This window comes from Podarcis pityusensis (genome assembly GCF_964106645.2).
Source record: "Podarcis pityusensis genome assembly, chromosome: 4".
In the NCBI taxonomy this organism is placed as follows: Eukaryota; Metazoa; Chordata; class Lepidosauria; order Squamata; family Lacertidae; genus Podarcis; species Podarcis pityusensis.
The window spans coordinates 96,843,169-96,861,980 of NC_138027.1; the positions used below are offsets into that span (position 1 = coordinate 96,843,169).

The 18,812-nt window shown below is 44.3% G+C and overlaps 1 protein-coding gene across 4 annotated transcripts in view; it reads left to right on the forward strand.

The window, feature by feature from the left end:
• Positions 1-18,812, forward strand: part of KLF12 (KLF transcription factor 12) — a 222,999-nt gene that overhangs the window by 75,834 nt on the left and 128,353 nt on the right. For 3 of the 4 annotated variants that reach the window (XM_081003213.1, XM_081003216.1, XM_081003214.1), the window contains exon 2: positions 11,186-11,274. In XM_081003213.1, coding sequence (XP_080859339.1) covers positions 11,209-11,274 — 66 coding nt within the window. In that variant the 5' untranslated portion in view covers positions 11,186-11,208. Of the gene's footprint in view, positions 1-1,274; positions 1,296-11,185; positions 11,275-18,812 lie in introns of those variants that run through there. The other variant, XM_081003215.1, reaches the window with a different exon arrangement.

Genomic DNA, 18,812 nt, shown 5'->3' on the forward strand with positions numbered 1-18,812 from the left:
GCGTGCTGCCTCAATCCCTCTTTTTTTAAAAAAAACTTGAGAGTATACATCCATTGTTTTGTTTACTCTTCCCTCCAACTGTGCTTAAGTTTGCTCTGTAAAATGAACAGGAACTGCTCTTTCGGATGCTGAAAGTTTTGCTCAGAAGCTGGCAGTTTCATTTTTGATGGACTTGGCTATTAGCCACAAAAAGCATTTCATTACAAATTAGAATAATGACTGGGTATGAGATTTAAGTTCTTTTGCATGGTGGGGGGTTAATCCTACATTTATGCTCCACCTTCCTTCTGCCATGGAACCCAAGACAACGGGTACCCAGGCAGTCCCCACTCACTCATCAAAAGCACTGACCAGACCTGCGCAGCTTTTGCAAGTTGGTAGCCTCCTGTGCCTTCAAGCCTTATCCTGTATTGTTTTACTGACTAGAGCAAGGGTACAGCAGGGGGAGAAAGGGAGAGAAAGAGGGATGCACTGGGCAAAAGATTCCTGCCTTGCTGGAGATTGAGAAGATGACCCTCCTGGTCGCTTCCAACTCTACAATTCTGTGGTTCTGTGGATACTAGCAGTTGGAATATAAACATTTGTTGTTTTGTCGTTTAGTCGTGCCCGACTCTTCGTGACCCCATGGACCAGAACACGCCAGGCGCTCCTGTCTTCCACTGCCTCCCGCAGTTTGGTCAAACACTGTCCAACCATCTCGTCCTCTGTTGTCCCCTTCTCCTTGTGTCCTCCATCTTTCCCAACATCAGGGTCTTTCCCAGGGAGTCTTCTCTTCTCGTGAGGTGGCCAAAGTATTGGAGTCTCAGCTTCAGGATCTGTCCTTCCAGTGAGCGCTCAGGGCTGATTTCCTTCAGAATGGATAGGTTTGATCTTCTTGCAGTCCATGGGACTATAAGCAATAATATCAAAAGTTGGATATACTTTACCACAACTGGCATGAGTTTATTGCCTTTTGAAATAGATATTTGTATATTGGAAACCTCAGACAAACCTGTGTTGAAATGAGCTTGCCTTTATAATGTTGTTTCTAAGACTTTTAACGTTAAATGGTCCAGTGTAATTTCATTACAGTGGTACCTTGGTTTTAGAACAGCCTAGTTTATAAACAACTTGGAAATAGAAGGCTGCAAACCCGGAAGTAGGTGTTCCGGTTTGTGAACTTTGACTTGGAAGCAGAACATGTTCCGCTTCCTATTGAGTGTTTTTCGTTTGTAAATTGAGTCCCCCGCTGCTAATCAGAGGCTTCCTGTTGAGTGTGTCGATTGTTGAGTTCCGAGCACCCACGCAACACAGAGGTGATATTTGGGGCTTTTGTTTTTGCTATTTTTTTGCATTTTTGTTTGTGTGGCTTTTTCGTTGTGGTTTTTTTTTTACTGTGACTTGTTCTTTGTTTTATGGGACTGACTTGTGACTGTGGCTTGTGACTCCATTTTTGTGACTGTGTGGAACCCAGTTCAGCTACTGATTGCTTGATTGTGTGACTGCAGAAATGAATAAAAGCCCTCCATCCAAACAATGAGTATCATCAGTGCACATAAGATTTTTTATATATGTAATTTATATCATCTGCAATACTGTCTTATTTATTTTATAGTACAGTACATTGATTATTGCTTTCATTTTATGGATCAACGGTCTCGTTAGATAGTAAAATTGATGTTAAATTGCTGGTTTAGGGGTTGTTTTTAAAAGTCTGGAATGGATTAATCCATTTTGCATTACTTTGTATGGGAAAGCATACCTTGGGTTTGGAACGCTTTGGTTTTGGAACAGACTTCTGGAACGGATTAAGTTTTGGAGTCAAGGCTGTATTGGCCAAGTGCTGTTTAGTTTCTGTGTGTGTGTTTTTACCGTGTGTCCTGGAATACATCTGGCCAGTAATGTCTTTCAGTTCAATCTTGTACATGTTTACTCAGATGTAAGGCGCACTGAGTTAAGTAGGACTTATTCTCAAATAAGTGTGTGCAGGATTGCAGACTGGCTGAAATTATCTTAGGATCCCAGCCAGTGTTTGAGCTTTGGGTGTCACTTTTGTTTTTGGACTTGCAATGCAAGAGTTGCTGGATTGAGCTGGTATAAACATTCCCCCTGCCCCCTGGTCATCTAGCACAGCAGAAGCAGAGTGCATCAAAGTAAGTGCAGCAAGCAACATTTCTTTCAAATGAGAAAACAGAACGACTGCTTTTGTTTTGCTGAAGTGAAAATTAACTTAGATGGGTGGCTAATCTTATTGACTGCATTAATTTAACTGCTGCTTAGCTGCTCTTTGGAGATTTGCATAATGGATGAGATATAGATGTTCCAGCCTGCACAACAGCAAGAGTTTATTCCAGTTCAGTATGCATGACCAGTGTGCTGTTTTATTAACATGATTGCTACAAATAGCAGAGATATCAGAGCAATGCTCATACAGTGTTGGGAATCAGACCATGAGATGTCATGAGCTGCCTTTTTTGTAAAAGAGATCGTCACTTTGGTTTAATTCCTTAATGCGTACAAAACTTTCGGAGGGATGAAAAGTGACTTGTGGATCAGTGCCATCACTTGGAACGGCTACAGCCTTAGAAATTGAGTTATGGTTTCTATGTTCTAGTCATAGCAAGTACTTCTTCACATAATGCATAATTAATTTTTGGAATTCATTAAGGGAAGGATGAAGTGATGGCTGCCAGCTCAGATGGGTTTTAAAAATGGATTAGATGGAGTTCCGGAGGACAGGCTTATCAATGCCTATTGGTCGTAATTGTTAAATGGCAGCACAACCGCTGAAGACCAGCTGTCAGGGGTAAACAAGTATCGTTCTTTGTGTTTTGCTTGTGGGTACCCAGAGGCATCTGGCTGGCTGGAGACAAAATGCTGGAATAGATGAGTCTGATCCAGCAAAGTAATACCACAGAAGGTGGGGTCACTCCCTCATTATTAAGGTTAGGAACACTCAGAAGTTGCTTGGGCACATGGAGGTGATTTATGGACACATGCCTTTAATGTGTTTCTTTCTCCCGACTCTGCCCCTGGCAGTTTCAGACTGCACCGAAGCATCCCCAGGATCTGACCCCTGGTTAAGAATGGTGCCAGTGCAACTTGGTAAAGGCTGGTGGCAGCTGGTGGTCTTGGATTCATGCTGGAGAAGCCATAGTCTAGCAGAAGACCCCACACAAACCCTGTAGCCCAACACTAATCCCATTGTACAGGATCAGAAGACTTAGAGATGCTCTGACCCCAAGCAATTGGCTTGCATTGAAAGTAAGACATGTTTTGTTGTAAAATAGGGATCCACTCACTGTACTGAATTTATTCCACGTTTTTAAATGAACAGCTGGAAAGATAAATGATGGAAGTCAAAGTTGCAAAATCTTTTCTTAATAGCTAGTGATTTATTATTCCTGTCATGGAACAGCGGGTAGAATGGCTGTTCTTTGATATAATTCTAAATGGTGCTGGATTTATTGAAGTGTTCATGCAATATTTGAACTGTGTCTCTCCTGGTGCTTTATGGGAATCTAGCGTGCCCCATGATTACTTGGAGCAAAGTAATGGGAATCAGGAGAAATGGTTTAAGGGTCTTATAAGCCTTGAGTTCTATTCCTCGCAGTGCTGTAAAGTCTCCCAACGAGAAGGACATCACCGGTCAATGCACACATGGGCAATGGAAGCAGGAAATAATTCCAGTCTGCGGGGATACCGTATGTGTATTCAACACCCGCTCACACAGGACATATGAAAGAGAAACTAAAAATACCTATGCAGCCATTATAGCAAGGTTGGGGGAAAGTAAAGGAGATTATCAACTACTAAATAGGAAAAGGGATTGTAGTTCTATGATAGAGTACATCAAGGTATGTGTTTGTCCCATGTTCAGTCGCCAGCATCTCCACTTAGTAGGATTCCCAGCTGGGAAATACAGTGGTACCTCGGTTTATGAACTTAAACCGTTCCGGAAGTACGTTCTTAAACCAAAACCATTCTTAAACTGAAGCGCGCTTTCCCTAATGAGGCCTCCCAGCTCCAGTGCCCTTCCACCGTTCGGATTCTGTTCTCAGACTGAGGTAAAGTTCTCAAACCGGGACACTTTCAGGTTTTGCAGAGTTTGTAAACCGAATCGTTCTTAAACCTGACTGTTCTTAAACCGAGGTACCACTGTAGCTCTCTCTGTTGCTGTCCCTCCCCTGCCTCTCTCTCTGAGACCTTTGAAACTCAGACAGTATTCCACTAGGTCAGGATGGGAGACCTTCAGCTTGTGTGCCAAACTTGGCCTGGCAAGCTTCTCCCTTTGACCCATCAGGCTATTTGGAGCAGGGCACATCACCCACCCTACATCTGGCTTCAAAGGAACAGGAGTTATACGTAAGACAGCCTCTGAAGATGGAAACTTCAGCTGGCGCAGAATTTGACAGCCAGGTTGCTCACCGAGGCAAGATGAGCATATTGCACCGATCCTGGCCTGACTGCACTGGCTGCCATTTTGTTTCAGGGCCCAGTTCAGAACCGCAGTAATACTTCAAGGACCACCTCTCTCCATATGAACCTACCTAGACCCTGAGATCATCCTCTGAAGCCCTTCTTTGTGTGCTTCCTCCATATGAGGTCCAGAGGGTGGCAACACAAGAACTTTCTGCAGTGGCTCCCTGTTTGTGGAATGCTCTCTTCCGAGAGGCTTGCCTGACACCATCTTTAGGTGCCAGGCAAAAATGTTCCTCTTCAACCAAGCCTCTGGCTGATTAATATTCTACAGCCTTTTAAATTGGGGGGGGGGGCAGGATTATTGTTTGTTCTTGTTTTTATTATGTATTTTGTGTTTTTTAAAAATCTTGCATTCTTATGTAGTGAACTGCGCTGAGATCTACAGATGAAGGGCAGTACACTAATTTAGTAATTTTGTTGTTGTTTAGTCGTTTAGTCGTGTCCGACTTTTCGTGACCCCATGGACCAGAGCATGCCAGGCACTCCTGTCTTCCACTGCCTCCCGCAGTTTGGTCAAAAATTTAGTAAATAATGACAATAATAAAGAGAGTTCTCCGTTATTCCTTTGCTCAAGCAATGCACACTCCCGATGTCTGTCAGCTGATGGGTGTTGAAAGTGCACCTTGCTCTGGGAGAAGGGGGAAAGAGTTTCCATCAAAACCACTTTTAAAACCTTAGTCCCATAGGTTATGAAGCTGTACTGTTGACACTAAACATGGGCAGTGTTAACCAGATTGGATGATGTAGGAAACTGTGATTGTCTAAAAGTGATGGTGAACACTTCTAAGCTCTTCCTTTTCAGCCGAAGTGTCTTACCAGTGGGTCCAATGTTGCTTTCGTTTCCCACCTTAACCAGGGCTGGGCGATGTATTGTCCAAAACTGGTTTGACCTGGCAATATATTGCATATCATGATGCGTGTGTGTGTGCTGTGCAAAAATCACACTGTGGGGAAAACTGTGAAGCCATTCTATGCTTCTACACAGCTCCATCCTTATTTCAGACATCGTGATATATTGGTATATCGTTTAACTGGTGATATGCTTCAGAGTTGAATACCAGATATGCCCAACCCCAAACCTTAACCTGCTATGTAGAAGTGAGCAGCGCGGTTAAGTGTGCTCATCTGTCAGTGACATTGAAGGCTTGGGCAGAGGCAAAGTTGTCATGCATATGAGAAGAGAATACTTCACGGTGCATTGCCAGATCTCCATGCTGCATGACCAGTTATTCTGTGCTAAAACACACTAATGAGGGCTTAGAATCGCAACAGGGAGCAATTAATTAATGGTGCCTCTTGAGTTTATCAAAGGCGCTTGCACTGAGAAATCTTAATACACTTGGGGATATTTGCTCTTCCTCGTAAGTGGCTTGACATACTTCTTTCAAGCACTTTTTACTTTTAAAAATATAGCTGCTTTAAAACTTTGATTTCCCGGAATGAAGAAATCTACAGCCAAAGGCTCTTCTTTCATATCTTTCTTTTCTGAATTTGATCACAATTGCTTCATTCACTTGTTGTCCTTTTCACCTAAGAATTTTTTGCCCAAGTAGACTTCGCCCTTTCTCATTACTAAACTCTTCGTTAGTTTTCGTTTAGCTAGAAGTACCAGGATGAAATGGTAGAACCTAGAGGTCAAAGTTATGTTGGCAATAATATTAAACTGGTTACCTTCCGGTCTGATTTAGGAGAAAAGTGCCATTGTTTTCATTGAGCATAAGCAGTTTCTCGCCTTAATTCTTGAAGGCTGTTGGATTACTTTCTTGGTGACATGTTGCTTCTGAATTCATCGGTTAGTGCTAACACTTTGTTTGACACAGATTTCCAGGTGTAGGCACCTCTCCATCTTCTGCCGTGACAGCTGATGCAAAGATTTGTTCCTGCAATGTCTCTGTCAGTATTCAGTGCCTTTGCCACCTAACAGTTCAGTTTCCTTATATTTATAATGTTAATGCCAAAGACGCATGGCTTGTGTTGTGCTTGTGCCGTGGGACTTTTCTGCTGCCCCTTTCCCACTACCACCTTTGCGGCCCCTGAAGTTCTGTGGGACCTTCCAGAACAGAAAGTGGCTTGGTGTAAGGGGAGCAGGTGGGATAGGCTGGTAACTGAGAGAAATCAGAGAATTCAGCAATGCACATTTTGCATTACAGTTGGAGAAAAGTGTGAGGGTGAAAGATGTGACTTTCAGCTGCCTAGATAAGCTATGCACCAACATTTAAGTGTTCCTAAATATTGATTTTAGTATTTAACCAGTCATTATAGCCTACTTTCCTAGGATCACATTTGAATCCATATTCTACTGGATCTGTCATGTTGATGGTTGATTTATCCACTGAACGCTAACTTCTAGGAATGTGCACATTACCTCCTGTGTGTATTACTCCACATTTACCCTGCCTTGCATTTCATTTTCTAATTCAGCTTTCTGGGTGGGGCAGGCAATGGAGTATGATACTGTGATGAGCCATGGCTTGTCACAATGGGAAAAAGCTACAAGAAGCCTCAGGCCCTTTCCCCACTCTCCTACTCCAGCACAGGTTGAAGGAGAGCAGAAACTTTTGCTTAACTGCACTTGAGCGCTATGTCTGAACGCTAAACTGTGGTTAATCTTAACTATATTTTCTTGAAACGAGAGGGCTTCATAATCCAAAGTTTGAAGAACCCCAATGTTTAGATTAGCCACAGTTTTTCAGGTGTAGATAAGATGACTAGCTGCCGTTGATCAGAAACGGCAGCAGAAGAGCTTCCATCTTCCTCCCCAAAGCCACACTGCAGAATGGAAGGAAATGGGGCTTATTGTCTGAATGCAGCCAGTGTTCCAGTTCATATCTTTACACCAGGTCCTAGTTCAGGGGTCAGCAAACTTACCGCGCCTGGGGCCGGTGTCTCCAGCACCGATCATGCGGCGGGCCGGAGGGTGGGGGAGCGCATGCGCACACACATGCTCACACGCTATTTCCGGTGCACTTCCGGGTCGGAGGAGCACCGGAAATAGCTTGTGTGCATGTGCACGGGCCTCTGACCCAGATGTGCACCGGAAATAACACTTGAGCACGCACAAATAACGCTTGTTCATGCGCACAAGCTATTTCCGGTGCTCCTCTGACCTGGAAGTGGGCAACAGCGCAGCGCCAGTAAGATTGGGCAGCAGGCAGTGGGGGTTGCGGCAGGCCAGATAAACAAGTCCCTTGGGCCTTATCTGGCCCGCGGACCTTAGTTTGGGGACCCCTGTCCTAGTTCCTTCTCTTTCATTTACGGTAGAAAGTGACTATGGAAAGGATCCCAAAGTATTGGCCATATATGGGTTGTTCCATTCAAACTTATTGCTACAAGTGCTTCCTCTCCAGCTCTTCTCCTATCCTTGGCTATTCACCAACACAATAGAGTCCCCCACAAAAAACCCACACCCCTATCCCAGTCTCTTTCCTGCCCCCATTTTGTGGCTATCTGCTTCCTATCCACCCCATTTCTCACACACAGTTGTAACACACCAATACAGTTTCTAGGGAAGATGAGGCTTAATTCACTTCCAAGCAGTTGAAAATCAGCCTGAGTCAGTAGCTGGACAAGTAGGGAACCAGAGTACAGCATTAGCAAAAGTTTTTGTTTTCACTTTGTAGAACTGAGAACCCAAAATGTTCTGGGTAACTGCATTTGCCCACCTTGATCCAGCTTTAGGAATCTGCGAAGGCAGACCCTGTGGTAAAGGAGGGATGCTAGAGTCTGTACCATATTTCTAGAAACATCTCCACGTTCTTGGTTGTGTAACCAAAACTTGGCATGTGCCATGTAGCCAGTGGGTAATTCTTTGGAGCATTATATAGTTATCTCCCGGTTTCCTGTCCTTGTAGCTGCTAGATAATGACCGGGGGGAAAGGAAGAGGGTTTCTGCAGCCAGAATGTGCAGGATTTAACCAAACTTGAACCCCAGCCTATGCAACTTGTTACCAGAATGCACGAGGTTTACTGAAGTCCAAATTGCCTTCTGTACAGGACTGGCGAGTTGCATTTGACTTGATGGGTCCCAAGTTATGTGAAACTGCTTTAATGACAGTGTCAGTCATTTATCTTCCTGGTGAGATAGAAATAGACACTGGATTTTCCCCCTGTTTAAAAACCAAATATTTTAAAAGTTCTTTTAGCATGGGCGTAGCCAGGATTTATGTTGGGGAGGGGCAGGACACCCACCTGGCACCATCCTCTGTCTGGCTCTGTCTAGCAGAATCGGAATGAAATGTCTCAACAGCAGTTGTTTTGAATTACTTTCTTTTGACCCCGTGCTCAGAAAAATCTGTCAAAATCTTCAGTCATTTGAAAATTATGCAGTTAAATAAAAAAATATCACCAGGGAGTACCTTTCATGTGGTTAATATTTTGCAATATTACAAAGAACACACCTTTTTTATCTTATTTTTAAAAATATCTGAACTAAAGCAAGTTTTCTTGGATTTACTGAAATCCTTTTCAGAACTTCCACGTGATTGGTCAGTTTGTGGAAGACACACCCACCTCTCAGTCAGGTTACCAGTTGCGTTGCTAGAATGCACCACAATGATTTCAAATATTCTGATTATTTCTACTTTTAGTTGAGTTTTTTTATTTACAGTGGTACCTCGAGTTAAGAACTTAATTTGTTCTGGAGGTCCGTTCTTAACTTGTAACTGTTCTTAACCTGAGGTACCACTTTAGCTAATGGGGCCTCCCACTGCCGCTGCGCCGCATGATTTCTGTTCTCATCCTGAAGCAAAGTTCTTAACCCGAGGTACTATTTCTGGGTTAGCGGAGTCTGTAACCTGAAGCGTCTGTAACCTGAAGCATCTGTAATCCGAGGTACCACTGTACTTGATGCGGGGGCAGCTTCCCCCCCTGGCTACGCCCATGTGTAGCATTCCTTCAGTTACCTGCCTGTCCAAACTGGTACCAAGGAAAGGAAACCCAAACCTGGCGTATTGAGCAAAAGCCAGGCCTTCCTCCCCGCTGCAGCAGAGAGGCAAATACGCTTTGGGACAAGGAAAAGAGGTGGCGAAAGCCTTGGAAACAAGAGCAAAATGTAAATGTGTTAAATGGCACATGAACTAGTTGGGCTCCGTTGATTTATTACTGGAAAAACTGTCAAAGGTTCTGGTTAGCTTGCATTAAGAAAAAGAAAAGGCACTAATGTGTTCGTAGCAGTCAGTGCAGGGGGGGGGATGGTTAAAGTATATCAGCTGTAAATTGGTGCAAAGCACTAAAAGGGACATTAGCCTCTAATCAGATTCCAACACTTCATTAAACCTGCCGGCTGGCTTTGAGAATGGTTCTTTTGTCTCCCATCTCTCTGCCCCCTTCTGGCCTTACTTTCAGTGGGAGGGGGCCCCTTTATCCATTTGGGCAAGACCACCTCCAGGATGCAGAATAGCAGGTTTGGCTCATCCTTCATTTTCCTACAGGCTGTAAGCAGCGATTGGCAAACCTGCACAGCTGGTGACCCACCAGGGGCACATCAGCCATGTGTACCAGCCTGTGGAGGCTCAATAAAACCTCCCAGTTTTGCTTCTTGCCTATAAATGCAAAGAAGAAGAACTGAGGAGGGGGGGAGCCAAGCCCCTGGTAGCCTATAATGTATAGCTGACGGGCTGCTTTTGGCTTGACAGATCCTAAGCTAGGCAAGTCTGGCTCCAGGGATATTTTATTGTAGAATCGGGCACAGTCTTGCAGCGAATATCAGGGCTGGCTTTTCACAACTCACAAAAGAGGGAACAATTTTAAATGAAAGGCTTGGTTGAAATGAGAGCCTCGCTGGTCACCCCCCCTTTTTTTGACTCCACCCTAGGCTAATGGCCAAGCCACAGATGCTAGATGACACCCTAGGATGTGAAATCTGGGTCCAATAAGTAAACACAAACTTTTTCTAGGAAGAGGATTAATTCTGGAATGATTTCTTTCCATGCTTTGGGGCGCCTTAGTTGAACACTCCTAATCACTTATTAGTTCACACAAACCCCATCGTCACCCACCACTCCGATAGGAAATTAGCTAAACCTTTTGTGTTCCTTAGGGATGACTTTTCCTCCTAAAAGCAAGTAATGGCTTTTATTTGATTGGAACTTTTATGTGTGTGAAGAAGACCCAAAGCATCAAATTCTGCTCCCAGGTATTCAGAATTCTGAAACAAGAAAGCTGAACCTTGCACCCTGTTTTTTAAACTTATTTTTTGCAAATTAATAAATTTCCACACAGTCTCTTATTTGCATAATTTAGTTTGCAGAGCTATGTTGGTGCAGCTGTGAAGGGCACTGAACTTCCATCCCCTATCACAGGAAATCAATTTCAGCCACTTTTCTCACTTCTCAGACATTAAAGCAGGCTTTAAACCATGCCTTTTGGAGCACATCTTTGCAGCCATGATGGCTAGAAACTTGCTATTTAAAGAAAGAAAACCTGAGATGCTCAGGAAGTTGAACGATGTGCCCAACAGCACACTCTGTTCTTTCCTGTGGAATTATGACATAGTCATAGCTCTGGTTATGTAACTTGTAAGGAAAGTGACCTCAAAAAGTAAGCAGTGTTGATATTTTGGTAATATGTTCTAATTTATTTAAACTTACACAGTTGATGAATTGCTTGACTTTCTTTTCTTTTATTTTTTAACTTCCGAGAAGTCTTGAATTGGTTAAGTGCCCTGGTTATTTCATGGCTTCTCCCTTCTCAAAGCTCACCCTTGTTTTCCTTGTTCTCTTTAAAGGACATTAACACATTGGAAGCAGAATGCTAATGCTTGATGGGATGCCTGCAGTCAGAGTCAAAACAGAGCTGCTGGAATCAGAACAAGGCGTAAGTGCGAGTCTCTTTCATCACAATTTCATTTTCCTTTTTGCCTAGTCACGTTGTTGGTAAACCTTTACAGGATTTCCCTTCGCTCCTCTCCCTATTTTCAGAGGAGAGTTTGTTGCAAGGTGCCTACCAATTAATGGCAGCCACAGACAGGCGACTTTTTTTTTTTTTTTTTGGTAAATTCCCTTCTCCTGGTCGACTGAGGTAACATCTATTTCCTCAGCACCTCCAGTCCACTTGGCCAAGACGTCTCTGTTAGCCAGGAAGCTGCATCACGACACCCTAAACCATGGGTAGCCAGTGCAGTGCCTTCCAGTTGTTTTGGAGTCCAACTCCCATGATCCTCAGCGAGCAAAACTAATTGTCAGGTATGATGGAAGTTGAAGTTGAAAACATCCATAGCACACAGCAATGGTAATCCCTATGCCAAACCATTGGTTTTCAAACTGGGTGTGAGGAAAACCTTGAGCTCCTTTGGAAGCTTTGCTGTGGTTCCTTGTGGAGAAGATCAGGGGTGGTGGACAAGATTTCACCACTTGCTTGCAGCTACTGATCATCCCTTTAAAAGGCAGTGGGGAACCTTCCCCAGGTATTGAAATTGAAATACTTTATTGTTACTTGTGCAACTTGTATACAGTGAGATTACACGAGCACACCCCACTCAGCTCTCTTAGTCTTAATTCCCCTTGTTTACTGACACACACACACCAAACCCGAAAGTCAGTTGCCCTGTTGTTATCTTTTCATTCAGCAGCCTAACAGCGCACGGATAGAAGCTGTTCTTTACCCTGTTGGTGCGACTAATCATGCTTCTGTATCTTCTGCCTGAGGGCAGGAGATCAAGAAAGTGCCAGCCAGGGTGTGAATCATCTCTGAGAATTTCCCTCACTCTCCTGAGGCAACGTTCTTCCGCTATTTCATCCAGCAGATTCACAGGACAGCCCATAATATCTTGTGCTGTATTCACCACCCTCTGTAGGCACTTCCTATCAGTTGATGTCAAACCACCGTACCACGCCGTGATGCAGTATGAAAGGACACTTTCTATTGTGGACCGGTAGAAGGAGATCATCAAATGTTGATTGACATGGTTCTTTTGCAATACTCTGAGGAGATGGAGTCTCTGTTGGGCTTTCTTAACCACCTGGGTTGTATTGATTTTCCAAGTAAGGTCTTCACTGAGATAAACTCCTAGGATAAACACCCTTGCTTGGGCTCTGCATATCATTGGACTGTTAATAATGCCTCTTGGAGGATAGACAAGAAGGTGTGGGTGGGTGGGTGGGTGGATGGGTGGGTGTACATGTGTGGAAATCTTTTTCCAGCTGGAATGGGTCCTCCTGCAAAATGGAAGACTCCAGTCTATCGATCTTCCCACTTTTGCTTCTGGTCCCACCTGCTGCTGGAAAGCATTCCACAAGGAGATGCAACCCTGAAGCTGATGCAGATCCCCCACCCCTACTTTACAATGGGCAGCCGGCTGGTAGCATTGAGTGTTCCCAAAGGTGCACCCTCAGTTCGTGTGGAGCAACGCGAGGCCCTGTCCCCCAAGCACCTTTGCAGGACTCATTGGCGAGTGGGAGCAGACCCACGTCTTGCCAAGTGATTTGGTAGAACACAGTGCCTGGACGTGTTTCCTTATATCTGTATAATCAAAGAAGCTCAGTGCATTCCTGTTTGTTTTGTTTTTGATAGAATTGTAGAGTTGGAAAGGACCATGGGGGTCATCAAGTCCAATACCCAAATTGCAGGAATTTTTTTGCCCAATGTGAGGCTCGAACCCTCAACACTGAGATTAAAATTCTCGTGCTCTACTGACTAAGAGGACTAGAAAATCCCCTGAAGGGTCTAGGCCATGACAGACCCTTCCCAGTAGCTCTAATCCCATGGGTTGAAGGAGAGCCCAATTGTCCCCATCCTGAACATTTTAAAAAGGTCCAGGCCATCAGGATAAAAAGTTCTGGTCCACCACTCAGACATGAATCCCTGCATTCACCTGTTCCTTACCGCTTTAATGGAGGCAGTCTGCTTCACTCTGTTGCATGGGCAGAACCAGTCCCCCAATTCTGTATCTTCTTGTACAGTTCTTGTCCCACCCCCATGGTTATGCAGCAGTTTTAGCTCAAGGACTGGGTGAGTATGCGAGACACGCCAGCTCCTCTTTGAATTTGGAATGAGTTCCTATCAGTTACAGCCCCTGGCCCTCTGAGCTCTAACTAGGTTTAGCGAGAGAACGAAGCCACGACTATCCGTGCAGTGGAAGGAAAGGTAATCGTAGTACTAATGATTATTATGATGGCAGCATAAAGCCTCTGTGAGGGAAGCTCAGAGTCTTTCCATCAGTGCAAGCATGACTTAGTTTGCTGATTTTATGTGTTAAGACTGCCTCTCCGCCAGAGAGATCTAGGCAGGATCTAGAAAATAGTTGTGCTGCTATCTTGCTTCAGAACAATTCAATTTATTCACATGGAGTAGCTAAGCTGGGGTTTCTCAATAGGTGGCCAGAATCTATAGAAACGGGGGGCAGCAGGTAGATAGCGATGAAATTAAAACTTGAATCTGATGCTTGCCAGAGAACCTCTAACTGTTGAATGGAGGTAGCTGAAGGGAGATCCTTTTATGTTTGGCCATGCAACTTGTGCATCATAAGAACCTAAGAGCCCTGCAGAATCAGACCAAATGTCCATCTACTGCAGCATCCTGTCCTTGCGCCAGAGGCCCCAAAATAGGGATGCCTGCTTCATCAGATGTGGCAAGTTCCCTTTCAGGTTGTCAGGGGCAAGTGCCACCAGTAGTTTATGGAAGAAGCAGCACCAGTTGGTTGGTGGCGCTTCTTCACAACATCCAAAGCTTCAAGAGGTAGGGAGCCGAGTTTTCTAGGGGCTAAACAAGCCGCTGTGTGGCTTTATTGAAAATGCGCTGGCCACATGCTTTGTAGCTGCTGTCTAATGCACCTAGATGTTACCATAGTGGCAAAAAGTGAATAGGTTTGCCCCCAAATGATCATCTCTCCGCCTGCACTTTCTGCCTTAGTAACTTAATGCACTGCGCCGTGAATCCCAGTGTTGTGAGTGGAGATAGCTGCACCGAAGCCTTGTGTGAATAAAAATGTATAATGAAATGATGGGATAGCTCTCATCCCTTTTTGTACACCTCTTGTTCCACAACCCTGCAGCAAAGCTTGTTGTTGCAAACTCTCTATTGTGCTTTGTCAAGTAAAAATGAGAATATGCCTCCTGTGGCAGATAAAAGTGGTAAATAATCTTGTTTGTATGTTAAACTTTTCAATTTTCTCCAGAGTTCTTCTTTGTTAGGCTTTTAAGCATTGTTATATATATATATATTATTTTTAGTTGCCTTTTGTAAACTGTGTTGCTTTTCTCATTCCTGCCGGGAAGGACTGAAAGACTGATATTCCTTTTAAGCATTATTGGCATTTTTGTTACCGCCTTTGTGGAGATGATTGCTCACATAAGTTATCTTTCAGACCTCTCTCCCTCTCCCAGATTTTGTCGTCTTTATTTCATGCTTGAAGGAGAAGTTGTTAAGCTGTTATTTAGAGACGCCGGCATTCCATTTGTGATGCTCTGTGCCTTGTTACTACCACAGAATGCCATTATTACACATGTCTCGGGGCCCAGCAGTTTGCAGCGAGAAGGAATTTGTGGATAAATGGCGGTTTCATGCTTTGTTAGGGGGGAGCAGGAATTAGGCACACCTGCAGCAATCCTTCAGCAGAACCAGGCCCTTGTGTTCACGTGTAGAACCGTCATTAGGACTTCGTGAAGTCACTGGGCGTGCCAAATGTCATGCGGTATTAGCAATCTCATCCACGCTGAGCCTCCAGGCACCTTGGAAAGAGCTTTAAGGCAGCGTGAGAATTTATCCAAGCTGTGCTGGACATCGCACACTACCCTCTGGACCAGAAATTGGCATCTCCCGGGTGCAATTTAGAAATAAGTTTGGTCCCTGAGAGATCTCAGGAATCCAGGCTGAATTTTGGTAAGGAGGGGAAGAAACGATGCCCTCCCTGAAGTTTTAGCACTTAAAGACTCACGGCCGAATGTGCGCTGAAAAATATTGGTAGCGTGGGTTACTGTACGTGAAGAAACTGCGCCCACTTTGCTGCTCCCCACACCTCCCTGACTGCACAGAAATGAAGCAAGCATCCCATTCAGACTATCAATTGTGGGTGTTGGGAGTGAAACAAAACAAGCAAGCAACCCCCAGTTGCGATGTGACTTCTCCCTAAGAATCCTGGGAATTGTAGTTTGCCTGGGGCAGCGGTTCTCAACCTGTGGGTCCCCAGATGTTGTTGGACTACAACTCCCATCATCCCTGAGCTCTGGCCTTGCTAGCTAGGGGTGATGGGAGTTGTAGTTCAACAACATCTGGGGACCCACAGGTTGAGAGAGGCTGGCCTAGGGTGTTGGGAATTGTAGCTCTGCAAGTTCCCTTTATTCTTTGGGGGAAGCTATGTGCTTTTAATGTTTTTTTGGGGGGTGCAGCCTTAGAATCCTTCTAATACGTGTCTGTAGCTTCTTTATTTTACTATGCTCACTGCAGATAATCATTAGTGTGAAAATTACAGATAAAAAACCCCCTCTGCTCAGTGACATTCGAAATAAGTATCTCTCAACCCTGAAGTGATTGGGTGATAATCATTAGATACGCAATGCCTTGATGTTAAATGCAGCATCACAGTTCTGGTGGAATAGTGACCTGGAAGGCAGGTGAAGCAAATATTTTCTATGGTAATCCATAAGTCATTTAATGAAATGTATTTTCTAGACCAAATTGAAGTTGTATTATTGTCACTGTGCCACTTGAAGTTGTATTATTGTCACTTTAGTAGGAACAGGAGACACCATCAGAATTGGGACTCGGTGCATAGAAGGGGAGGCCAGTCCTCCCCATCTCTGCCAAAAATGGGCAATAGAAGTTGCCTCCTTCGCCTTGGGCTAATAACAGCTTCAGGGGAGCGAAGCCAGTTTTGATGTTGATATATCCATTTGACAGGGGAATGGATTGTTCCATTGGGATGCAGTTCTCTGACAACTAGCCTTGGAGTACAGTGGTACCTCGGGTTACATACGCTTCAGGTTACATACGCTTCAGGTTACAGACTCCACTAACCGAGAAATAGTACCTTAAGTTAAGAACTTTGCTTCAGGATGAGAACAGAAATTGTGCAGCGGCGCAGCAGCAGCAGCAGGAGGCCCCATTGGCTAAAGTGGTGCTTCAGGTTAAGAACAGTTTCAGGTTAAGAAAGGACCTGCAGAACGAATTAAGTACGTAACCAGAGGTACCACTGTACCTCTGTTGCCTTTGTTGGGGCTACTGAAATTTACTGAGACTAGTGGGAGAATTGCAATGGGACCAGAACAAAATAGCACAGACCACGAGGTTACCCCTGAGGATAAGAAACCCTAGTCAAGTTCCCACATGTCACCGTGTAATTTGCAGCAAAGAAAATGTGCAGCTTCATGGTATGGCAGGGTAGTTAACATGGTACACTCTAGGTATATAAAAAAAGGTAAAGGACCCCTGGGCGGTTAAATCCAGTCAAAGGCAACGAGGGCAGGGGTAGGGAACCTAATGCCCAGGGGCCGGATGTGGCCCAATCGCCTTCTCAATCTGGCCTGCGGATGGTCTGGGAATCAGTGTGTTTTTACATGAGTAGAATGTGTCCTTTTATTTAAAATGCATCTCTGGGTTATTTGTGGGGCATAGGAATTCGTTCTCCCCCCCACACACACACAATATAGTCCAGCCCACCACATGGTCTGAGAGATGGTGGACCAGCCCACGGCTGAAAAAGGTTGCTGACCCCTGGACTAGATGGTGCGGCACTCATCTCGCTTTCAGGCCGAGGGAGCCAGCGTTTGTCTGCAGACAGCTTTCCAGGTCATGTGACCAGCATGCTTCTGGCACAGCGGAACACCATGATGGAAACCAGAGCAGCGCACGGAAACGCCGCTTACCTTCCCGCTACAGTGGTATCTATCTATCTACTTGCACTGGCGTGCTTTTGAACTGCTAGGTTGGCAGGAGCTGGGACTGAGCAACGGGAGCTCACTCTATCGTGGGGATTCGAACCGCCGACCTTCTGATCAGCAAACCCAAGAGGCTCAGTGGTTTAGAGCACAGCGCCACCCGTGTCCTATGCTGCGATCCTGGCAGGGGCTGATGGGCATTGTTGGGCATGGAAGACATCTTGTTGGCTGTTCCTGTGCTGTTTCCCGTGTACTCCCCAGCCAATAATGCAGAGCAGGCGTGGGAAAACCCACAATGTGATGACATAATGTCACACTTTCATATAACAGGAAAAGGAGGGGGAACCTGACGCTGCGTTTCAGTGCTGCATTATATTCCTTTGATGGATGTCACGCCTTGCTCCCTTCTGAGATCATCAAAATACCACAGTCCTTGGAATGCACGGTCATTTTGGGTTGTACAAGACTGCTAAATTGCAAATGACAACATTCTAGAGAAAATATTTCATGTGGAATTCTACATATATCTTGCACACGGGATTGCCTGATTTAATATGGCACTATTTCAGAGAGCTACAATGTGTGTCTGAGGTTTGAGAGTTAATAATGTATCATATAAACACTGCTGAAGCTAACGCAGGACAGGAAAACCCCAAAGCAGCAATGAGAGAAAGAGACTTAGAATAGGAAATATATTTGTCCCTCCTGGTTGGCTGCAGCTGGCATTTCGCTAGCAAGTGAAACTGTGGACTAAAAACAGAACCTTCAAGATATATGTTAATCTCCAGGCTTTAAAATAAATAATTCAGAACTTGTTTCGGTGAAACCTGAGGTGTAATATTTCTGTGCTTCTGTACAAGCCGTTGAAACCTACGTTGGGAACAACATAATCTAGTTTGAAGAATTAGATGAACTTGGAATAAAAAAATTCCTTCCTGTAGCACCTTAAAGACCAACTAAGTTAGTTCTTGGTATAAGCTTTCGTGTGCATGCACACTTAGTTGGTCTTTAAGGTGCTACAGGAAGGAATTTTTTTATTTCGACTATGGCAGACCAACACGGCTACCCATCTGTAACATGAACTTGGAAGTATCACATAACCATAAATAGCAAGTGTTTTCTCCCTGTGGTCAATAGCTTTCCACTGAAAGGCTCAGAAACCACTCAACCAATTTGCATCAACGAAGTGTCATTCAAAAGCCTGTAATGAGTAGGCAGTTTAATTTTACAAAAATTGCTCATCGACCATGGGAATTTCAATTCAAAAAACATTCCGGTACTTCCTCTCCTCTCCTCTCCTTGTTTTGCTTTTATTTATTTCAGTTAAACATATATTCCTTCTCTCTGTGGATTATCATGGTGGCCAACTAATAATAATAATAATAATAATAATAGTTATTATTATTTATTATTTATTATTTATACCCCGCCCATCTGGCTGGGCTTCCCCAGACACTCTCGGCGGCTTCCAACAAAATATTAAAGGTAAAATAATAATGATTACATGTTAAAAGTGAGCTGAGCAACAGATATGATGACCAG